At 38.1% G+C, this 25,450-nt stretch overlaps 1 protein-coding gene across 1 annotated transcript in view; it reads right to left on the reverse strand.

Moving 5' to 3' along the window:
• ZSWIM6 (zinc finger SWIM-type containing 6) overlaps window positions 1-25,450 on the reverse strand; it is a 211,749-nt gene that overhangs the window by 82,705 nt on the left and 103,594 nt on the right. Inside the window, exon 2 of the mRNA XM_070774642.1 lies at window positions 177-533. Within this exon, the coding sequence (XP_070630743.1) occupies window positions 177-533 (357 nt within the window). The remainder of the gene's footprint in view (window positions 1-176; window positions 534-25,450) is intronic.

Below are 25,450 nucleotides of genomic sequence, written 5' to 3' on the forward strand. Positions count from 1 at the left end.
AATGAACACTTCAGAAGAAATGTTTTAAGATGCAAAATTGAATTTAAACCCTCAGCTACCTAAGGGCAATGCTGATGATCTAATTCATATTTAACTTACTTTTATATAGAAGAATTAAACTTATAAATGAACAATAATCCCAAGAAGCAAGCTATAGAATGGCTGTCTATACTCACCATGTACTTGGTTGATTTCTGAATTCTGGGAAAGAATTTCATCTGCTAATTTTTGAGCAGTTGGCAAAACTTCTGTGTGGTGCACTGTGATCAAATACTGTACAAACTTTTGTAGTTGGTCTCTATTCATTTGAAAGAGAGTCTCTGAAATGGGAAGATGCAATTTGACCTGATCTGGCTTGCGGATGCGGTATAAAGACAGTGCCACAACATGCGCACAATAAAATATGTCCTTGTTTCCACAGCTGCAGGTCACTGAGGTAATCTTGCAACGATCAAAGCTGATGGCCACGTTGCAAACAGTTTCTGGCTCCGATTGTATTGCAGGTTCTGTCACTGTGCCACTCAAGTGGAAACCTATGTGAAAGAAAGGGAGGAGAGAGTTCAGCTTCTGCATTCAGATGCTACAAAATATTTTAATTCTTTGAAATGTGTAGTACTTGACAGCAGTAAGAAAAACATATGACAGCTTTTATTTTCAAGTAAAGACATTCAGGTCACTCAAACCTCCCTCCCCCAGCACCTTACAAGTTAAAAAAAAAAAAAAAAAAAAGCTATTTAACAGACATGCTCAAGTATTTTACCCAGCCATATGAAAACACTTACTGCAGTATACCACCATCACACCTATATATATGTATATACATATACCACATCAAAACTATACCTAGATCACAGCTTCAATAAGCCATCATTACACTATTTTAAATCTGTGGTATAGTGGCTCAGACGGTAAAGAATCTGCGTGCAATGCAGGAGATCCCGGTTCAATCCCTTAGTTAGGAAGAGCCTCTGGAGAAGGGGATGGCTACCCACTCCAATAGTTTTGCCTGGGAAATCCCATGGACAGAGGAGCCTGGAGGGCTACAGTCCATGGGGTTGTAAAGAGTCAGCCACGACTGAGTGACTAACACTTTCACTTTCCTACTTGACCAAAATCAAGTAGTTTTCTCCCTCACCATCCCACCGTTTTTTAAACAATTTTTAAAAATAGAGTAGGTCATTTCAGCTTTCTTCTCAACAAACTCCTCCCCTTCCTTCCACCTTTATTCCAGGCAGCCCCAATATAGCAGTGTCTCTGGGGAACGGCAAAGCCCACCAAAACCTGAAACCAACACCATCGCTGAAGTAGCTCACAATGATGGTTCTCTTTCCTATCACAGAGCAAGTGAAGGTGAAAGTCGCTCAGTTGTGTCCAACTCTTTGTGACCCCATGGACTATAGAGTCCATGGAATTCTCCAGCCAAGAATACCAGAGTGAGTAGCCTTTCCCTTCTCCAGGAGATCTTCCCAACCTAGGGATCAAACCCAGGTCTCCTGCATTGCAGGCAAATCCTTTACCAACTGAGCTATCAGGAAAGCTCATCACACAGAGTAAAGCTGGTACAAACATGCTCATTTGCACATACGGGTGCACAAAATCACAAAGCGGCAAGGGACCCACGCTGTATAGCTTCAACTTAGAACCACAAAGGAATTCTCTACAACCTCATGACCAACGGCTTCAGAGCACTGATTCGAAGGATCCAGCAATGAGACACTCAAGCCACACGAGCAGCAATTCCTCATGGATAGCTTTATCTGCAGCTCACAGCCAACTGGAAACTGTCTCCCGCTGCCACTGGCTGCAGTCAGTCAGTCCTGTCCTGTTTGGTTAGGGTATAAATTGCCCTCACTCCTTTCCCCTAAATATGGGGAGCTATCCTGAATTCCTTTTGGCACACCATTCAGTTCCATCTACCCTCTCTGAAAGTCACGATAAACTTTAAGGGGAATCCCTTTAGAAACACAGGCCACACATTTACCTCAGGATTAAGTACTTGACAGAAACCTGAATGTTACAAATGTAATGAAGCTTCTCTCAGCCTTCCACTATCTATGCTACTTGAATTAAACTTATCTAGCAGGCCACTATTTCTTCATTCTCTCCCAGTGGGAACTCTGGGAGGGGGGGCTGCATTTGGAGCTGCAGAGACGTGACAGGGCAATGACAGTCTGATGATGCCTAAAGTGCACATGTGGGGCATCTGAACCCTACTTATTATCACCTTCAAGGGAGGGCTTCCTTTAGGCCAGGGAGTTGGGAAAAACATTATTCAACTTATAAGAAATCTTTCAGAGTCGTATAACTTCATCTTGATAATTCATATTCAGCAACAAAGTGGAGAGAGAAAAGTGCTGTAATTTTTTTAACCAAATTGTCAATTTAAAAGGTGTATTTCCAAAAATCAAATCACTATCATTGCTTTGTAATAAGGAAATCTGATAACTGTAATATGGTAATCCTTGGTTTTCTTCCCACAAAGCTCATCCCTGTTTCCAAACGGATATTCCAGTTTCCTGTTATAACTCTTTTGGTCAAGAAGTTTTTGTGGGGGCTTCCCTGGTGGCTCAGTGGTAAAGAATCCGCCTGCCAATGCGGGAGACACAGGTTTGATCCCTGATCTGGGAAGATTCCACATACCTCGAAGAAAGCCCGAGAGCCCCAACTACTGAGCCCATGCTCTAGAGCCTGGGAGCCGTAACTACTGAGCCCACATGCCTAGTCTGTGCTCCGCAACGAGAAGCCATCACAACGAGAAGCCTGGGCACCATAATGGAAGAGTAACCCCTGCTTGCCGCAACCAGAGAAAGCCCGTGCAAAACAAAGGCCCTGCACAGGCAAAAAAAGATTTAAGTTTTTTTTGAAAACCACAAAGTAAAGCTACATAGCATATGTGATCATATTTTTAAAAAATTTTAATGTATTTTCCCATGAGAAAAAATAATCAACACAAAAAAGTAAACACCGAGGAAAATTTCAGAAATAATAATAAGAGCAGTCTTGCTTTTTTATGTTATCAGTGCACTAAGAATTTACAATAATTAGAAGATCATGCATGGCACAGGCATAGATTAAGACAAAATAGAAAAAAACCCAAAAACAACAGATTATAAGAGAGTCTAGAAAGTTTCCAAGTATATTCTGTATATCTAGTGCAAAGGATCTCTGTTTTCCACCTATCACATATATATGTGTACAAAAGAAACTAGTTGTCACTACAGAAAGATAGTTTTCATAAACTAACCATTTATAAAGTCAAACTCTCTCAGTTTGCTACTGCTGCTGCTAAGTTGCTTCAGTCATGTCCGACTCTGTGCAACCCCATAGACAGCAGCCCACCAAGCTCCCCCGTCCCAAGGATTCTCCAGGCAAGAACAATGGAGTGGGTTGCCAGTTCCTTCTCCAATGCAGGAAAGTGAAAAGTGAAAGTGAAGTCACTCAGTCGTGTCCGACTCTTAGCGAACCCATGGACTGCAGCCCAACAGGCTCCTCCGTCCTTGGGATTTTCCAGGCAAGAGTACTGGAGAAGGGTGCCATTGCCTTCTCCGCTCTCTCAGTTTAACACTCCTTTATTTCTCCTTATCCACCAAGTCAGCGCTTTAGTCCCTCTGCAAAAGTGATCCTGAAGAATTTCTCCTACCACAGGCAAAGCCAAGACAACTGAGGATCCAAATGAGTTATACTAGTTAGTATTTAAACAGTCTGAAAGGCTATAGTTTGACAGGTGCTTCAGAATAGATTAATTTAACTATCAAAGAAGAGGCCCTTAGCAAAACTGATGAAGCTCTCAAATAGTTTTGCAAAACCAACTTTTCTTTACTCATGTAGCTGTATAAGTCAGAGGTACAGCGAACCCTGATATTGTACAATTATGCTAGGAGAAAAACCCCACGTATTATCCAATTTCATTACGTCAAATATTTACTACTCTCATAAAATATTTTAAAAAGCAAACTATAAAATATTGCGACCTCCAAAACAATTCAAGAGATGTGTGAGGACACAAATAAACACATTCATGTCTTATAAAGTACACTTCATTAATGTAGTATCATCAGGATTGAGGTGCTTCATGAATGTTCACTTTCTAAGTAATTCTAGATTATCTTTCAAGTATCCAAACTCCTTTTCAAAATTCTAACCATTTTTTTTTTAAGTATTTCTACATGGTACAGGTTTTACCTTGCCACCCCAGTCAGCTGACCATTTGGGGTGTTACCACGTGAAAGGGACAGCACCGCCTGGACAGACAACTGCAGGTGGCAGGACTTTTAAGTGAGCTCTCATTTTTTCCTCTACTATCAGCTATCACAATGACTCCTCTCTCCTACAGCTATTCTCTTTCAAAGAAAATTCATTCCCCTCAGGTCAGCTGCACCTCTAATTTGACTTGCTTTGTGGCAATTATTTAATGCTCAGAGGCCTATTTGGGGTTTCCCCTCCTCACTTTGAGGCTGGGATGGATACATGAAAATTACACAGGGGACAGCAGGTATAATACTGAACCAATATGTAGGAGGTTCCATCAAGCCTTACTTCAGGGCTCGAGAAAACTTGGGAATTCTACCAACACACTTTCTCCAAGTGCTAAATCATACCAGAGCTCCCACAGGAGAAGCAAGGAGAATATTCCTCCCTCAGAGATTCTTAGAGATGTCCCTATAAGACATTCTCCCCCACCCTCTCCACCCCACCCCACAGTGGTCTTATCCATTAGGTACTGGGTAACTTGAAACAAAGCAATGTTCTTGAGAACGGATTTTGCCTTTCTGGAATTCTGACAATCCCAGATAACAAGCTGCCTCAAGACTGTAGATGTGAAAATCTCCTACTGGGATAGTCAGCTGTTCTATATGCCAGAACTGAGGATACAAAAGGGGGTAATCCTGTGCTCTATAGTAAACCATGGATAATTAACTTTTATTTTCAAATAACTATAACTGAAGAAATTATGCAAATCTTTTTTAATAAATATATTTGACTTTATAAAATATAATCTGTCAAAGACAGCTAATCCCATTAACAGCAAACCTCACAGGCAGCCAAACTGTCTGGTCATCATGCCACCACAGAGCCCAATCTAACTTTAGTATTCACATCCTCAATCTGCAGGAACTAAACCAAAGCGCAGTGCTGTGTGTGTGTGCGCTAAGTTGCTTCAGTCGTATCTGACTCTTTGTGACCCCAAGGACTGTAGCCCACCAAGCTCTTCTGTCCGTGGGAGTCTCCAGGCAAGAATATTGGAGTGGGTTGCGACGGCCTCCTTAAGGGAATCTTCCCAACCCAGGGATCGAACCTACACGTCTTATGTCTCCTGCATTGGCAGGTGGGTTCTTTACCACTAGCTCTACCTGGGAAGCCCACAGTGATGTACAGGCCTTGGTAAAACTCTGATTTGGATCAGGTTCTGTCCACTTAAAAGCTGTGTGATCTGAGCATGCTGTTTAACCTTTCTGAGACTTGCTCTATTTTGAACAAAATGTGGCTAGAAATACCTCCTAGGGTTGTTTGGGGGATTAAAATGAAACAACATATGTAAAGCACCTGGCACACAGTAAAAGTGCTCATTAAATTTTACTTCCCTTTCCTTCTCTTCCCAGCTGGAGAAAAAAAGGGGAGGGGTGCTGGATACATTCCCTTCATCCATAACACTTTTTTCCCTCCACAGCTACTGGAATCTTTGGGGAAGGTGGAGTCTCACTCTTGAAGTAACTTGGAAAATAAGCATGAAAGAGTCTTACTTTCATACACAGAGAACTAGAGAATTTTAGGGGAGAGACTTCTTTCAAGTAACCATAGATAGATACTTCAAAAATATTACAATGCAATGATTCTTAAAACACAGTCCAGGGATACCCACAAGTACCCGAGAGGCCTTCAGGGGAGTCCACTACGCCAAAACTTCATTTTTGCACTTGACCTTTCTGTAGGTCAATGGTTTATATGACAACATAAAAATCCTTAAGGGGCAAATTTCTCACATATGAACACACGAACTGCCTGCATTAATTTCACGTTAATGAGCATTAACATTTCTAGAAAGTAAATACTAAATTCTTCATTGATACTCTAAAAATATCCTTCCCTGAAAGCTGATTTTCTGTATCTAAGTCAATATTTTAGTTGCATTTTAAAAGGGACAAGGAGAGGCCCCTGATATCACAGACTGGAGAGACAACTGGTTTAAAATACAAAAATAATTTCTAAAGGTTGGCCATTTTGTGCATATATGTGTATGCTCTTGGTTAACTGAAAAATGGTTACAGACTGAAAGCATTAGAAAATATCTAAGCTAAAATAAACTGGTAGACATGAAATAAATATATACTAAAAACTGCTGCTTTCAGGGCACATTCTTTTCAGAAAAATATGCACTCTGTGCATGAGGTGCTCAAGTAACAAATTCTTTGTTGAAAAAGAATTTAACAGAAGCACTGGTGTAGTACTTACACAAATACATCTTTCACCCTTTTCCTAAATAAAAAGAACCCCTGGGGAAATTAAAGCCAGAAACCAAAGCAAGTTAATGTTATGGCTGAAAGGATGGCAAGGGTTGTACGAGGTTTCTTCTAAGTTTTTCAAGCTAAATCTAAAAATGCAAGTGTTAACATTTAACACTCCCATAACAAAGTATTCATTGGTTAACTAAAACCCAGTGCATTGGCTAAATGTATAGTAAATAATACCTGATTATGTGTCCCTAGTAAAATATATGAGTTAATCATTGCCCCCACAAAACCCAATTTTTACTTTCCTAACTCCGAGAAGTACTGCACACAATCCAACATGCCATGCTGCAGTTATCAATTTTAGAAACAAAAAGTTTCAATTCACATGAAGCATAATTTCCAGATCACAATATAGACACATTAAGGGCCCAAAACCAACTTGTCTAAAATATGATATCCTTTCTTAACTACATAATTTTCTCAAAGGGAAATCCTAAATTAAAGAGACTGCATCCTGTGAGCTGGCTAATTAAATCCTCTAGCCTTAATTTCTAATACTAAAGCTTAAACAGCTTATGGAAAGACATTAGGAGATTTTGCTGGCAATTGCTAATGAAGTGATTTCCGTCTTTCAGAAAAAAATATTTTTTAAAGGAAAAGCTTTATTTTGAAGTCCATCTTAAAAATGCCTATTTGGAATAGAATCGCTCCTACACTTCATTAATATTTGAGAAAGACAATGGCAAATTAATGCAAAGACCAGACTGTAAACCACAGCACACCATATAAACAACATAAAAATTTACGGAGCATGCACTAGATGGGCCCAATCAAGAGTTCCCAGAGGCATTCTGCTCAATATTGGTTTTGTTTTCTCGTTAACGTAGAGTCTTGCAACACTTCATACAAGGATCCATATGATCAGAATAACTGTATTAGATATGAATGGCATTACACAGTTATTTAATATTTTTCCTGAAAAAAAGACACTTATCCACTAATTTAGCCATCTGTCATGAGCACTCCGTGTCACCCCCAAACTTGAAGTACACAAAGGCCCCACATTACCATCAAGTGATAATTCTGTATTTTAACATGCATACTTGAGGGAACCAACCACTGCCCAGCCCCGCATTCTGGGTGGGCAACCAGGGGAGGGGGGTGATAAATGAATTAGGTAGAATGTGAGATATACATACAACTATAAAGCCACAAAGTACTTAGGAATTTAAATCATCTGCCCCAAGTTTTAAATTCTACTTTCTCTAATGCCTGTCTTCTCTAATACAAGCAAAGCAGCTCCAGACTTGCAGCTTTCTTCAAGGCCAGATCATTCAGGCCCCATCAGTACAGCCGCCAATGCTGCCCCTACAACTCAGTGCCCCCTGCCCTCTTCCTCCTCCTCCCATGGCCTCTCACGTGGGTCCCCCACCTCTAAAGTGCACATTAAGTTTGTAGAGTCCTTTGGTGTCCAAACACCTACTCCAAGCACTTTTACACAATTTTGTCTTACTTCCCCCTAAAGGGGGAAAGGGACAGAAGATCGTTTAACCTGTTTCCTGTTGTATTTTACAGCAAAACAACCTTTAGAAATGCTTGGCTACTTGGTTTAGGAGCTGAGGTGAAGTACAAACTCTGGAAATGAACTGTTTAACAGAGCCAAGAGTAAGGAGAAAAGTGTGCTCAGGCCCCAGAAGGGAGAATGCAGGCCTCTGTAGTCAATTCCTCTACCCACAACCTAGAACTCTGGCTTGACCCTTCGACTTTTAATGAAAGCCTGTTTCTAAGAGTTCACCTCTCTCTCATACTGAATTAAGCTGGAAGCAGAGTGACGTCATCTGAGGCAGCAGAGTTCTGCAGCACCCTTGTCACAGAGGACTGTCCTGGACAAAACACTCAAGAAGCATCTCTTAGGTGAAAGAAAGCACAAACTCTCTTACACTCTTGGTAGATGCAACATATTGTCTGGTGGGTCTCAAACTGGCATGTGCGTCAGAGTCACCTACAAGACTTGTTATAACACAGATGCTGGGCCCCACCCATCATCCTAGGTGGTGCTGAAGCTGCTCATCCAGGGATCACTGACCTAAGATGATTACAATTCAGCCTAAACAAGACTTTCTTAGTAAAAATATATTTAAGTAAACACAGTAAACATAATAGTAAGTAATATATAATTCGTGATTTAAAAATGTATACAATCTCTAGCCTATCATGTAACCTAAATGTTTCCAATTCCAAATGTGATTTATTAAACTGGCCTGAGCATTACCAAAATAAATAAATGAATAAATAATAAATGAAAAAAAAATTTTTTAATGTTATCAGTATCATAATTGTTAACATTTACAGTTACATCATCCTGTTTGAAGTAAAACCTTCATTAAAAATCTAAATAAAAATATAAAAATTTTAAAATGGTCAATCAGAGAGTATATACTTTTACAAAGAGATTGTTTTACAATGTCCCATGGGATTCCTCATAATTGAAGGGTCTTTGTGTATTCAAAACAATCCAATTAATGGGAAAAAAATTTTTGGCTATTTAAGTAACACATTTTTTGCCTAAGGCAAAATGTACCCAATGTGAGAAAGCCAGAGGCAATAGAATATGCAGGGTAACACAAGCAGAATTTTAGGGTTAGACCTTTCTAAAATAAGATGTTCTATTAAATAACCTTAGGCAAGTAACAGTCTTGATTTTCTCGTCTATGTTACTGCTTAGTTGCTTAGTCATGTCTGACTCCACAACCCCATGGACTGTAACAGCCCACCAAGCTCCTCTCTGTCCATGGTATTTCCCAGGCAAGAATAATGAAGTAGGTTGTCATTTCCTCCTCCAAGGGGATCTTCTTGACCCAGGGATCAAACCCATGTCTCCTGCACTGCAGGTGAATTCTTTACCCCTGAGCCACCAGGGAAGCCCTTTCTCACCTTTAAAAAGGGATTCACCTATCCTGCAGGACTGCTGACAATGTGTGTAAACTACCACAAGGATTTTTTCTACGGAATGCCTATTATCATTATTGTAATAGAAATGTCACATGCTCATGCATGCACCTGCTGTTGGAAATGTCAAGCTCTCAAGAGCATGCTAGCATTTCTATTACAATAATGGACAAGGGTTTGCTGTTGCTGCAGTGATTCTACTCATACATTCATACTTCCAAATTAATATAACTGCTATGACTTCTAAAATTTCTTGCTATTTTATATAACACAGTCTTAAAATGTGATTTGACGCCAAACGGAAGAAAAAAGCAGGGGACTGAAAAGACTTAATTTTGTCTCAAATAACTTCCAGTTACCCTAAGTAACAGTAACGTTTCTCTCCTCACTTCAACGAGCTCTCTACTAAAGCATTTTTTTAATCCCTAATATTTACCTTCCATGTCAAGGTAAGTAAATTATTTTTACAGCTCAAGTCCATCTTTTCACTTAGTTGGAGACTAAAAACTGGATGCAATAATAAGCAACTTGCAGTTCTTGTTGTGGAAGAAAAAGGGACCACAGCACAGCTTTTGGTCTTGGTAATTTATGGCCTGACAAGCAAAGTGAAGTCAGAGCTCCTGCTCTCCACAAAGAATCCCAAGGAACACTACTAGCCCTACCCGGGCGGTAAGTATTGTTATCTTCCTGTCCAGAGAGATTCAGCTGAAAAAAATCCTCTGTTCCATGTTTATGTCTTTAATAACAGTAAAACATATCCACACAGCTATATATAAAATAGGGGCTTCCCTGGTGGCTCAGATGGCAAAGAATCTGCTTGCAATGCAGGAGACCTGGGTTGGGAAGATCCTCTGGAAAAGGGAATGGCTACCCAATCCAGTATTCTTACCTGGAGAATTCCATGAACAGAGGGCTGTCCCTAGAGGGCTACAACCGTTGGGGTTGCAAAGAGTCAGAACTGAGTGACTAGGCCTGTGTGCACTCACACACACCCACAGCCAACAAGGACTTACTATATAACACAGGGAACTACATAGTTTGTAACAACCTATAAGGGAAAGAATCTGAAAAAGAACAGAGATATATATATGTGTGTATATATATATTCCTGAATCACTATGTTGTATACCTGAAACTAACACAATATTGTAAATCAACTACACTTCAATAAAAAAGTATTACCAAAAAATATAAACAAACAAACATGTCTTTAATAAGGAAAAAAGAGAATGGCAAGGTAGATGTACTCATAGAGATACATTTTTTTCTTAAATATACAGTGATAAAAGAGAAGCAGAGAGACTTTGGTTCAAAATGTGGGTGAAACATTAATCTTAAGACATTTCCACTCATGCCTCAGAGCACTGTGATTACAGATGATTTTTTTATTTAACTTGTTTTTGTTGACGTAGAGATAGTGTTTTTCTAAGATTTCTACAACAAACACAAATTACTTATAAGAAAAAAAAAGTGTTTTAGCTAAAATTGGAAAAGTGCTCAAAGTCCTCTTGAGTAAAGAATCTGCTACATAAATGATGTCCAGCACACATTCTGGGAGCCTGGCAATGACCACATACCAAGTTCAAACACTGAGGGTCATTAATGCCATCAGAGCAGCTCTGCCTACTGGCTGGCCCAGCCTACTTTCATAACAGGACACTCCCAGGCTCTCCTTAACCGGTGGATGCTTGGCTCCCTTTCAGGTCAGCCACACTTCAGAGAAGATGGATTATGCACTCAAATAAGATGAGGAGAAAGAGGCTGGGCTCCTGGTTCTACTTTCAGCCATTATCCAGTGTTAGCCTCATGCGCAAGTTACTTATCAACATCTACTTCTTGTCCCCTCTTCTTTCCTCATGTATTAAATAAAGGAAATAGATTACATTAGATGATTTTTAAGAATTGTGTATAGGTAGGCAGCAGTAATGGAGAGCTACCCAAGACAAGAGGAAGGATGGTAGTTACCAAAGTCACTCACACAAGACCTCTGACCTGCCTTGACTGCTATAGAATTGAAGCAGTGGTCACCTCAAAGGACTTGGAAGCTATGGCTCAGGGAAGGGGAGAGAAAAACGATAGACACTGCTATAGGTGCAGTCACAGACATGTCATTGGCATGTGGGGAGAATTTTTTTAAAGTTCTGAAATTCAATATAAAAGTAAATATTTAATTTTTATCTACATAATCTTCAGCCATCTGTCTATAACTGAGATGCTTACATATTTTCTGTTGTTTTTTTAATATCTGAATCTAAACCTATCTTTATAGTCTCAGACTGCATAAATATAGGTGAAGTTTTGTATAAATTACCAAAAAATATAAAACATAAAAGAAAGCTCATTAAAAATGAAATGAAAAGACTGGATCATATTATCGGGCCTGCCTTCACCACCTAAATATTAGCATTCTTTCCTTTAATATCCATTAAATATTATGAGATATTAAACATTATAAACAACCACTTTCATAATCTTTTAACTTGGTAACAGGTAATATACAAGTCTCTGTGGGAAGCATCCATGAATAACACAAGGATTTCAGTTCTGAGGAGTCACTGGATTACTGGGCAACTAACAGCTAGGAAGTCATATCAGAGGTGGGTTCCAGAAAGAGAACCAGTACAAACCTTTATTTCCCAAATTGTGTTCTATGCATTATATAAGTCTGGATTAAGTTGCATCCAGGGCCACCCATCTGGAAGTTCCAGATACGTATCAGAATGGTAACAGCTCTAAGAACTCATATAGTAAATAGACTTCTGTGGAACTTTATTTACTAAAACTTTGAAGAATAACAGTAGTAAACAGTCTAGAATACCTATAGGAAATGAAAAAGAAAACGTACTGTTCAAGATAAGCAGTAGGGTTGGTAAACAGAATGAAAAGCTCAACTGAGAGTTTAGAAATCATTAAGCAGAATGGATAAATTGATTAAGCTTGTTGGAACTTCTCTCCAGGAGTTTAAGCCCACCTGGACATGTATGACTTAAAAGCTGGAGATGTCTCATCATCACTATCCCCCATCTAACATTAAATAACCAATCATTTATTGCAAAATATATATTTGATAATCCAGAGTGCCATACATTCTTTACCCACAATAGTCAGGTAAAGTACTTACAATATTTTATCTTCAAATACTGAAAATATGAATGGCAAAGCTCACATCTCTCTTTAACAGAGGACTTGAGAGTGTCTAACATGCAAATCTTGCATTAGAGTTTATTTCATAGTACAAACAGAGAAACAGTACTTGATGTCCTATGAAAGAAGGACTGCTAAGATTCTGGTAATACTTATAAGTACCTAAGACAGTGCCTGGCATGTGACACATGCTCAATATTTACTGAGTGAATAAATGAATGAAAAAGTAAAAATTTTATGTAGTAGAGAGGTTGAATAAAATCTGAATACTCTACCAAACTGCTCTAGCATGAATTTGAAGCTACAAGATAGAAAAGTCTGAAAACAAATGATCTACATACCTGACCCAGGAAGCATATGTTTAAGAGAGCTTCCCAGGTGGTGCTAGTAGTAAAAAAAATCCACCTGCTAATGCAGGAGACCCAAGAGACATGGGTTAAATCCCTGAGTGGAGATCCCCTGGAGAAGAAAATGGCTACCCACGCCAGTATTTCTGCCTGGAAAACTGCATGGACAGAGGAGCCTGATGGGCTACAGTTCATGGAGTTGCAAAGAGTTGGACACAACTGAGCGCGCGCGCGCGCACACACACACACACACACACACACACACACAGGTTTAAGTAGTATTAATTAAATTTTTATTGTAGGTAACAACGTTAAGTGTGATATTTTCAAAATCTCACAAAAGTACCACTAATAATAGGTAAGTATATTTTATACACACACACACAATTACATACACTACCTTAAGTGGCAATTTGTTTCATTTCTTCAGAAAGCAAAGCAATATAAATGAACAGGCTTATTCTATTTTAGCTTAGGAGAGCATTTCTATTAGATGTAGTGATGTTAACATTACAGAAAGAATCAGAAAAATGCAGGTATTGGTCTACGACTCTAACCAAAATTTTCCTTTCAATATCAAGTTATTATTAAAGCTGTTTATGAACAATGATGATCTGATGTTACCAAACTTAAGGGTTTAAAAAAATATTTTGAATAAAATAGACAACTCCTATACGAATTTTGAGGCTATTGTTTATTTTAAACTAGAAATATAAACCCAAATGACTTCAAATATGAAAAAATGCTAATTAAGTAGCAATTACATATACAGTGGCTTAGCATGTGTTGCAGAATAATGTGGCCAAGGATTGTCAATATAATAGGATGAGAACTGACCTGGGAGAGAGACTTGTGTTTTAATCCTAGCTCTGCTACTAATTAACTGTTTGACCTTCAGCCTTGGGCTTCATTTTCATATCTGCAAAAGGAGGCTAAAGGACTAATCAGTACTCCCTTACCTTCTTTTTTTTTTTTTTTTAAGAGGAGGTAGGTAGGCATAGATCTCCTGATGACCTGAAAAAAAAAGGCAATAAAAGCTCCCCCCAAATACTCACAAAATTATGCAGAATATTTCACAGTTCAGCATCTGTTATCTATTCACTTATTTGGGTTAAGGGCATCCTTGTAGATCCCTCCACACTTGAAAACTTCAGATTCTAAACAAGTCAAAAGCAAGCAAAATATATACACTCACATTCAAATAAATGATGAAACCTAGAGTATTTTTTTCCTTCTGCTTATAATGAACTTTCAAGGGCTTTTCAGAAAAGAATACTTAATGTTTTAGGGGTCTTCCCTGGTGGTCCAGTGGTTAAGATTCCACACTTTCAATGTAGGGGGTGCAGGTTTAATCCCTGGTCAGGGAACTAAGATCCCTCATGCTGTGCAGCATGGGGGAAAAAAATTAAAATTTTTAAAAGGTATATTCACTTTACTTCTAAGATGCTTAAAGGCACCTGCAATGCCTATGCAAGTACTCACCTATTTGGTGGCAACATACTTATCTAAGTTCAAGAGACTTTATTATCCATTCTTAGAAACAGAGGACTTAAAGCCCACAGAATAACGAGCATGAAATGATAAAACAAGGATAATTCGACAACAAGTTTATAATGGCCATTAAAGGAAAATGGAATGATGATAAATAACTGGCATCATGTTGATGAGTCAATGACTGATTACTATATTTCATCATAAAACATATATATTAAACACAGATAAAAATATAATAATTCAATGACATATAAGACCAGTCAAAAGATATATAGTCAACTTCTTTAATCAATCAAAATCATTATGTTTATAAAAAGCTATTTTAGTTGCCTAAAACATAAAATATTACAGTCAAGGAAAATTTCACAGTTTAAAGTAAAAACAAAACACCTGAAAAACCAACTATGTGGCTAGTTTTCAGGCTTTGGAATTTTGAAGAAAAAAGCATATGGCCACACACAGTAAATCCAGTACATTAGCTTAACAAACATTTCATATTGTTCATACTAATTTCTCTGGCTGTGAAATTGAACCCTGCTACCTGAAAATGTAATAAATTTGCCTCTTCTCTTTTACTTAGAAGGATAGTCAAGAAATTGGAAATGGCCTCATTTCTAACAGAAAGTTGTTTCCCTGCTTCAGAAACCTATAAATGTTAGGACTGTAAAATACGGTAGAGAGAGAAGAGAAAAGACGAGATGAAGGACAGCTACCACGGTATCTTTTACCTGGTCTAACTGGTCCTTCTCTTTCATTTCTCGCCCTCCCTCTGCTCCTTCAAATTCCTTCCACACTTTCCACCTTGATTAAACAAACACATTTGTGTTAATACCTTGCCTCACTTTTCCTTATTTTTCACTCCTCTATCAAAATTACCTTTAAATACATATGCACAGCAGGAGAGAAAGACAAAGGAAATCTTTTTCTGTGGCAGCTATATTCTCCAGGAACTCCAAACTCTACCCTGACCATTTATTAACTAACTACTGGGGACATCTCAGCTATTCTGAGCCAAGAATAAAGTTTCTTCTTTTGGGGACAACTTAACAGGTCTACTAAAAACACATGTCTAAGTTTATAAGTTTAAAAAAAAATACCAAAGTTCAACATTTTATTAAACAAGAGGGTAAAAACATCTCAAGCCAAAGAAATAACAGCCTTAAAATAATTTCTAAAAAAGCTAAGGAATTCTACTTCATTCTCTCTGATGATTCTTCCTCAAACATTTGGGTTTTGTTTTTTCCTAAATAAATACAGGAAAATTACTGTTACACGTTCTTTTTGAGAAGGCCTCTGATACATCAAATCTTTCTGCAGAACTGAATTCTCCTGGTATAACAATGACAGCCATACTAATGATATAATTTTTAAGGGAGAAAATCAGAAGTGAAAGGTTGATACCCTAAGGGAACACTAAGCTGGTATAATCAGATTAAATGAGGATCTGATTTCATGATCATGACTTTACTAAAACAGTAGAGCTGTACGCTCAAAAAATTTGCCTCTTAATAATTCTTAAGAACAAAAGGTTCAGACTGAAAAACCGAGAGATTTATTCTTGGAAGGAGCATGTTCATTTTAACAGATTCATGAAAATCTTTCAAAAACATATCAACACTTTAACTTCCTAAACAGTATTCAAAAAACCTAATTTAACACTTGCTTGTGATGACTCAAGGTTATCATAATGAACACTTACTATATTACTATATTGTCCTTCCAGCAATGCTATCAACAGCATTACTCAGCCAGGTCTTTTAGCTGAAGAGCTCCTGCACTGCTCTCATGGTCAAGTATCAGTCTGTTATTTTTCCCTCTCCTTTCTTGCAGAAGTCAAATGCCTCCTTTTCAAGCTGACATTTTGCTTAATAATAGCTGGATCCCCTCTAGTTATTCTAAAATGTTGGCTTACATCTTTTAGGACTTTGGAAACTAGACAACCATCATTTTTAGAGCTGTATAAAAATAAGACTAAATGAGATCTAAGCACAGGTCTGAGGTTTTCCTTTACTGAGTTGGGGTAGATATTGGTGGATTTAGCTTGGCAGTTTCAGTGGTTCTTTTGACTTACTGTTCTCAATTACATCCTAAGCAGAAAGTAATAATTAGAGAAAAATAAACTTTTCAAGTTTTGTGGCCTGAACTTGAAAAGGTAAAGTCTAACTAGAAACATGTGATGTGGTAACATATTTGATTAATCACTACTGATTAGATAACCAATATTAACAAGAGTTAACTTTTCTACCTGTCACCATATGTATCTCCGTTTTCTTTCAGACATAAAAAAAAATACTTTTAGCATAAACACACCTAATGTAAGAAGTCTAACATAAGAAGGCTCTATGTTTTCTCAAGAAGAACATTATTTTAAAAAATAAGATGTGCCCAGGTCTTCCTTTCTAAATACCATTCTCCAATAAGAGAAACCAAAGCTTCTTGGAAAAATGGCTGATTCTAGGGCTGAGATGAAGAAAATACTGATGCCAGAAAGAAAGTGCTTTCAAAAAAAATAGAGGGAACTGTCCCATCCTGAAGAGTCCCCTTGGCCAGGATGCAACTATTTGAGCAGCAAAATAACATTAGTACTGGATTATAACTCAAGAATAAAATAAACATGTGAGTCCATATGGATACAAACTATTGAATGAATAAACAAATAAATGGAGAAGGGACACATTTTCCTTACAGAAGAATTTCAATTAAAAAATGTAGAGAGGATGAGAAAAATGAAAATCATTAGAACACCACAGTAATATCTGCTGCAGGCCAAGATACACTGATGAATGATAAAATTAGCAGGCAAAGCTTTAAAGAGAGACAGAATATTTGCACAGCCTCAAAGAATTTCCCCTCTAGATATGTAACGTAAAGTCTTTGATGCTCATCATTCCAGTAGATGGAGCTTAATTCTCCTCCCCTTGAGTGTGGACTGGACTTTAGCAACCCCTATCTAATGAAAAGTAAAAGTTTTATCGAAATCTGTCACTTAAGCAGGTGAACATGGTTAGCATAACCAATAGTAAGTCAAGTTGATATTAAGGTACCCTCTGAAGTGATGCAATGAGAATGTTGAACATTACTGCTTCTGTGATATTCGAGCAAAATAATGCACAACCTCAATCTAATCATGAGAAGTTCAGTTCAGTTGCTCAGTTGCGTCCGACTCTTTGCGATGCCATGAACCAGAGCATGCCAGGCCTCCCTGTCCATCACCAACTCCCAGAGTTTATCCAAACTCATGTCCATTGAGTTGGTGATGTTATCCAACCATCTCATCCTATATCATCCCCTTCTCCTCCTGTGAATTGTGAATCTCCACCACAATTCAAAAGCATCAATTCTTCCACGCTCAGCTTTCTTTATAGTCCAACTCTCACATCCATACATGACTGCTGGAAAAACCATAGCCTTGACTAGACAGACCTTGGTTGACAAAGTAATGTCTCTGCTTTTTAATATGATGTCTAGGTTGCTTATCGGAGAAGGCAATGGCAACCCACTCCAATACTCTTGCCTGGAAAATCCCATGGCCGGAGGAGCCTGGTTGGCTACAGTCCATGGGGTCGCAGAGGGGCAACCATGACTGAGCACCTAACACACACACACACTACAAAAATACCTGCCCAGTATTCTTCAAAAGTGTCAAGGTCATAAGAGATAAACACCACTACACTGTCACAAATTAGAAGAGCTAGGAAACATAATGACTAAATACAATAGAGTATCCTGGATTGGATGCTCAAAAAGGACAGTAGGAGACACTAGGGAAATCTGAATAAAGCCTGCAGCTAATAGTACTGCACCATTGGCTAATTTCTTTAGTTCTGATAAAAGTACCAAGGTTGTGTAACATGTTAACATTAGGGGAGGCTGTGTCAAGGGTTGATGAAAATTCCGTACATCTTTCAACTCTTCTGTAAATCTGAAATTATTTCAAAATAAAAAGTTGTTTAAAAAAGAATATGGTATGGTTACTTAGGGCTTCCCTGGTGGCTCAGATGATAAAGAATCCGCCTGCAATGCAGAAGACCTGGGTTCGATCCCTGGGTTGGGAAGACCGCCTGGAGGAGGGCATGGCAACCCAGTCCAGTGTTCTTGCCTGGAGAATCCCTTGGACAGAGGAGCCTGGCGGGCAGCAGTCCATGGGATCACAAAAAGTCAGACATGACTGAGCAACTAAGCACAGCACATGGTTACTTAGTATGGTTACTTAGATCTTAGCAAACAGATCATAAATACCTAAACCACAAAGATCCTTTCAGCTGCTTTAAGGTAAATTTCTAAAGTTCCAATTTAAAGATTAAGAGGGGGAGAGGGGTTGAGGATGGGGAACACAGGTACACCTGTGGCAGATTCATGTCAATGTATGGCAAAACCAATACAATATTGTAAAGTAATTAGCCTCCAATTAAAATAAATAAATTTATATTAAAAAATAAAATAAAAAATAAAGATTAAGAGGATATTTCATAGCAAAAGGAAGTACAGGAGGATTTTGGAGAAATACTTGCATGTACGTACCAGCAGACATAAAAAATAATTCAACTTCATAAGAATTCAGCAGCTTTGTAATATAAAACGGGTAACCCAAATATCTATCAGCAGCAGACGTTAAGTTGTGACATATTCATATGGTAAAACACTTAGAGCTGTGAAAATCCATCACATTTGGTTTCTTTTTCTTTTCTGATGTATAAGTGACACATAAAAGTGCATCGGTTTCAGTGTACAACGTGATTATTCCCTACTTGTACACACTGAGAAATGATCACCGCAAGTCTACTTCATAACATGTATCACCACACATAGTTCCAATTTTCTTTCTTGTGATGAGAAATCTTAACATCCACTCTCCCAGCAACTCTCAAATGTGCAATACAGCATTACTAACCACAGTTATCATGCTGTATACTACATCCCAATGACTAGTTTATTTTTAGAAGTTTGTAGTTTTTAATCACTATTTCAGCAAACACCAATCTGTTGTCTGTATCTATGAACTTGGTTTTTGGTTTATTTACCACATACAAGTGAGATCATATACTATTTGTCTTTCTCTGACTTACTTCACTTAGCATAAATGCCTTCAAGGTCCATCATGTTGGTGCAAATGAAAAGATTTCATTCGATTTTGTGGCTGAATAACATTCTGTTATATACCACGTTTTCTTAATCCATTCATCCATTGATGGACACTTAGGTCATTTCCATATCCTGACTGTTGTAGACAATGCTGCAAAGAACATAGGAGTATGCAAGTCTTTTAAAGTTAGTGTTTTCATTTTATTTGGATAAATATCCAGAAATGGACTTGCTGAACCATATGGCAGTTCTATTTTTAATTTTTTGATGAATCTCCACACTTTTTTCCATAGTTGCTGCAGCAATTCCCATCAACAATGCATAAAGGTCTCCATTTCTCCACATCCTTACAAACATTTGTTATTTCTTGTCTTTTTGATAACTACTATATGAGGTGTGAGGAGGCACTGTGGTTCTGATTTACATTTCCCTAATGACACTGAGCATCTTTTCATGTGCCTGTTGGTCATCTATATGTCTTATCTGAAAAAATTTCTATTCAGATTTTCTGCCTCCTTTTCATTCAACTTTTTATTTTATAATGAAGTACAGCCAATTAACAATGTAGTAGTTTCAGATGGACAGTAAAGTAACTCAGCCATACATGTTTCTGCTCATCGTTTTTAAATTGGTTTACTTGTTTGTTTGTTTTTTGCTATTGAGATGAATGAGTTCTTCCTATATTGTGCACACTAATCCCTATCAGCAATGTGATCTGCAAATATTCTCTCCCATTCAATAGCTTGCTTTTTCATTTTGCTGATAATTTCTTTGCTATGCAGCTTTTCAGTTAATGCTGTCTTACTTGTTTACTTTTGCTTTTCTTGCTGTTGCTTTTAGAGTCAGATCCAAAAAACAAACCATTGCCAAGACTGATGTCAAGGAACTAACGACATGAATGCATGAATGAATGGTCCAGTTTCATTCTTTCACATGCGGCTGTCCAGTTTTTCTAACACCAATTATTACAGAGACGTTCTTTCCTCATTACATATTCTTGATTCCTTTGTCATAAGTTAACTGACCATACATACATGGATTTATTTCTGGGCTCTCTATGCTGTTCCATTGATCTGTCTGTCTATTCTTGAGCCAGTATCATACTGCATTGATTACTATAGCTTTGTAATATAGTTAAAAACCAGGGACCATGATAGCTACAGTTTTTTATTTCTCAAGATTGCTTTGGCAATTTTTTTTTTCTTTTAATTTTTTACTGTGGTGGGTCTTTGTTTTGCTATGCCTAACCTTTCTCTAGTTGTGGCAAGCAGGGGCTACTCTGTAGTTGAGGTGCACAGGATTCTCGCTGCGGTGGCCTCTCTTATTGCACAGCATGGGCTCTAGGGCCTGCAGTCTTTGGCAGTTGTGGCACGTGGGCTTAACTGCCCCACAGCATGCGGAATCTTCCTGAACCAGGGACCAAACCCATGTCCCCTGTGGCAGGCAGATTCTTAACCACTGTACCACCAGGGAAGTCCTGGCTATTTGGTTTTTTGTGGTTCCACACAAATCTTGAAACTGTAATCACATCTGTTTTGGGGGGTTTTGTGTGGTTTTGTTTTTTTGTTTTGGCTATGCTGAACAGCATGTGGGATCTTAATTCCCTGACCAGGAGTCAAACTTGAGTCCTCTGCGTTAAAAGTGCAGAGTCTTAACCACTGGACCATCAAGGAAGTCCTATCACATCTGTTTTAATGAATCTCAAATACAACACTGAAAAAAGCAAGTTATACCTTGTATTTTTTGCTTTGCAACTCACAAATGTATGGTAAGTATTCTTTTATATCTACTATATACTTAATTTATAAAAAGTGTGAGGAGGAAGTTTACCTTTTAACAGATACCATGTCCTGCCAATTGAACACAATTTATTAGGTGCTGAAATCTTTTCAATTTCTATAAAATTCCAAACTTCGTATTTTTTTAATGTAAAAAACAGCCATTTTTAAAAACACTGAGAAAGTATGTCACTCTTTCAGGGACTACAATGTAAAATAAAGCAAGTTTAGCTAATGAAGTCCAATGTTACTCTGGGATGTCTACCTCCTTCCGTTTAAAAGGAAAGAACCTTCTTCTTCTGCCATCGTGGGATAAAGTATTTTCCTTTAACAAACAAGAAACCTTTGTATGCTGGGAAGATAACAAGGAGAAATCACTTGAACTGTTATTATATAACTCTCAACACTTGTCATCCTTAAGGCAAGATCTAAGTTAACTCAGTACTCTGATTAAAATGTCTTCAGATTTTGAAGTACTTTATGCATCTCATTTTTTAAAACCTACAAATTATTAAAGGCCTTCAAAATAAATTTGGAGTTAAATAATAAGTTTTTTTTTTTTAAAAGATTCCTAGACTGACGTAGATTAGTTATCACATTTGGGTATAAAATACAGTATAAAAAATCAAGATAAAGGTACTAGATTTAACTCTGTGAATCATATCTGTGGTACATAATAATAAAAACAGCAGGTCTATTCTAAATACAGAACACTAAAGTGGCCCTAAGCGCAATACCCCCATCTAAATATAGTGCTCTCAAGGGAGGAAATTGGCCAAAATCCATCATTATGACAAGACTGAGCTATAAGACATCAAAAGTATACTTATAAGGAGCTTACTTTGGTCGTTATTAATGGATTTTTTAAATGTAAGCTAATTCTAAGTTTACTATATCTTTATTCAATAAGAACTACTTGATTCCACATGAAAATAATCTTTTACCTAACACTACTTTCCAGTCAAGTTTTGATTTCAAAGACAGAAAACAAAAATTCCCAAACACCCAGATAGTATAAAAGTAACCAATGTAAAGCTGAAAAACTGCATTTCCTTTCATAGGAGGATTTTATTGCAATGTGAAATTTTGCTTTTGAAAAACTATAAAGTTGAAAAATTAAGATCACTGGAGAAATTAAAATAAAAACAAATTATAGGAAATTTCACTGCTTCCTACAGGTCTCCTGATATAGGAATAAAAAACTTTAAATAATGTATTTAATAGGATTATCACTCAAAGCACAATTTGAATTAAAAAAAAATAACAACCTAGTTACTCTGTCCATCTAAATTACTCTGACATTTGTACCTTGATTTCCTGAATCTAACTAAAACATTCCTGCCATGATGCCAGATTCCTAGTCAGGCTTTTTGAAAGGACTAAGGTAGCTTAAGTTTCCCCAGCTGAACAAAGGCCAAAACTCGAACTACTGCCTCTTCTGTGCAGTGGTAAGCAGTTAACACTCAGGATAAATCACTCCTGAATTAAAGCAGTCTTCATGGATCACAATGACAACAACCACACTAGCCAGTCAGTCAGTCTTCAGGAATCAGGACATACTTTTTAAGGTAACAGGAGCTTCAAACTATAGTCCCTGGAAACAGACTTCTTGGAACCACATTATCTTTAGATAAATAACCCTCAATTGAACAAAGTAAAACTACAGATAGCCCTAAAAAAGAAACTTGACTATTTAAGTGTTCCCAAAATGACCAATGGCAAATGTTCCTGAGGTTCCTCCTCACTGCTCTTCTTTATTTCTCCCTCAAGTGCAGGCTTTTTCCAAGCTCCAAGCTTCACCTTCATGAATCATTTGCTTAGTTCATGGGTAAAGGCAGTATTTTCTTTGTTTACTATTTACTACTTTGGAGTCCTGTAAGTATCTAGTAACAACAATAATAAACTGATCGTGCAGATCAAGCATTCATAGTTCACAGAAGTATAACCGTTTCGGCACCAAAAAGTGAAAAAAAAATCTTCAACAGTAACCTATATTTGTCAGAGGGATTTATTAACCCACTTAAAGGATATGTTAAAGCACAAGCTGGAATCAACATTGCCAGGAGAAATATCAATAACCTCAGATATGCAGATGACACCACCCTTATGGCAAAAAGTGAAGAGGAACTAAAGAGCCTCTTGATGAAAGTGAAAGAGGAGAGTGAAAAAGTTGGCTTAAAGCTCAACATTCAGAAAACTAAGATCATGGCATCCAGTCCCATCACTTGATGGCAAATAGATGGGGAAACAGTGGAAACACTGGCATAATTTTTATTTTTAGGGGCTCCATACTGCAGATGGTGACTGCAGCCATGAAATTAAAAGACGCTCACTCCTTGGAAGGAAAGTTATGACCAACCTAGACAGCATATTAAAAAGTAGAGACATTACTTTGCCAACAAAGGTCCACCTAGTCAAGGTTATGGTTTTTCCAGTGGTCATGAATGGATGTGAGAGTTAGACTATAAAGAAAGCTGAGCACCAAAGAACTGATGCTTTTGAACTGTGGTGTTGGAGAAGACTCTTGAGAGTCCCTTGGACTGCAAGGAGATCCAACCAGTCCATTCTAAACGAGAGCAGTACTGGGTGTTCATTGGAAGGACTGACGTTGAAGTTGAAACTCCACTACTTTGGACACCTGATGCGGAGAGCTGACTTATCTGAAAAGACCCTGATGCTGGGAAAGATTGAAGGTGGGAGGAGAAGGGACTGGATGGCATCACCGACTCAATGAACATGAGTTTGAGTAAACTCTGGGAGTTGGTGATGGGCAGGGAGGCCTGGCATGCTGCAGTCCAAGGGGTCACAAAGAGTCGGACACAACTGAGTGACTGAACTAAACCAAGCTGAAAGGATATGTGCTAATGTGGCAATTCAGTAGAGTGCATACTTTTTAGCGGCCCTTATTTAATTTGTCAATTATTTTTTTTAATCACACAAATGAGTCACTTAAAACAAGAGTATATGAGTCTTGGGGATATGTTTCCATTTTGTCCCACCTCATCCTCTTCCCAGAAGAATGGGTGGGCTGATGGATTAAAATCAAACTATAGCCATCCATTTTCACTGCTTTCAGCAATAACCATTTCACACTTGGGGCAAAGAAGAATTTGAACAAATCACAATTTCCCCCTCACCTTTCTGCTGCTACCAGATTGTCTGGAGGGAAAAGGTGAGTAAATAGAGAGGAGAGAAGCAGAAAGAAAGAAGGGAGAGAAAGAAGTGGTTAAGGATGTTAGAAGACAGGAGGCTTTTGAGTTGCTACTAGGTTCAGAATTTCTAGGAAGCAATAGGAGTTTATTAATTTGGAACACAAAATGTTTCTAAAAAATAAGCTGGTCTTTCATTTCATTGAAGCCCTTAGCAGAATTAGTCCAAACTGCTCGGCACCCCAGCCCAACTCTGGGCTGGTTAAGCTGGCAGTGAGGTGACTAATTATTTATATTTCCAGTCAACCTTCTTTTTTAGTTACTGCCTGAATCACACCTGGACATCAATCAGGGGACAGGCGTTTCACTGACTGCCTTCCCACCTGCTTCACAACTGTTACTGTCCTAAAACGTGCACACTGACAGAGAGAAGAGCATGAGAAGGATGGAGTGGGTCCCCCACAAGGTTTGTACAGCCCGCATCACCATCCATCCCAGCTATGTTGGGAATGAGACTCTTGGGGTTATGACAACACACTCTCATGAAAACTACTGCCACTGCTGTACTTCTATAAGCCAAACTGCTAAGGACTCTGGAGTGCGGACGGGCATAATTTAACGAGAGGAGGGTTATGGGATGGTATAAACGGACTTATTCAAACCTAGGCTGCTAAAAACAATCGAACAAGAAAGTAAATGTTAAACTTCTAGAGGATTAAAAATAAATTAAAAATCATCTTGGGTGAACCAAAATGAGAAACCAATGTGACTGAAACGCAACAGTGGGCCTAATACCAATATAGGTATTGGTGCTGTCCGTTTTCTAATTTAATGATCTACTATAATATTAGGATGGAGCTAAGACTTTATAAAACAACATTCTTAGATATAAATGCTAAAGAGAAATTTTACAGATTCAAAAGGGGAATAAAGATGTTCTGATTACAAAGACTACCCACCAGGCTCCTCTGTCCATGGAATTCTCCAGGCAAGAATACTGGAGGGGGTTGCCATTTCCTTCTCCACAAAGACTGCCAGGGTGACAGTGTTGCCATTTT

Source organism: Bos indicus, chromosome 20, assembly GCF_029378745.1.
Source record: "Bos indicus isolate NIAB-ARS_2022 breed Sahiwal x Tharparkar chromosome 20, NIAB-ARS_B.indTharparkar_mat_pri_1.0, whole genome shotgun sequence".
In the NCBI taxonomy this organism is placed as follows: Eukaryota; Metazoa; Chordata; class Mammalia; order Artiodactyla; family Bovidae; genus Bos; species Bos indicus.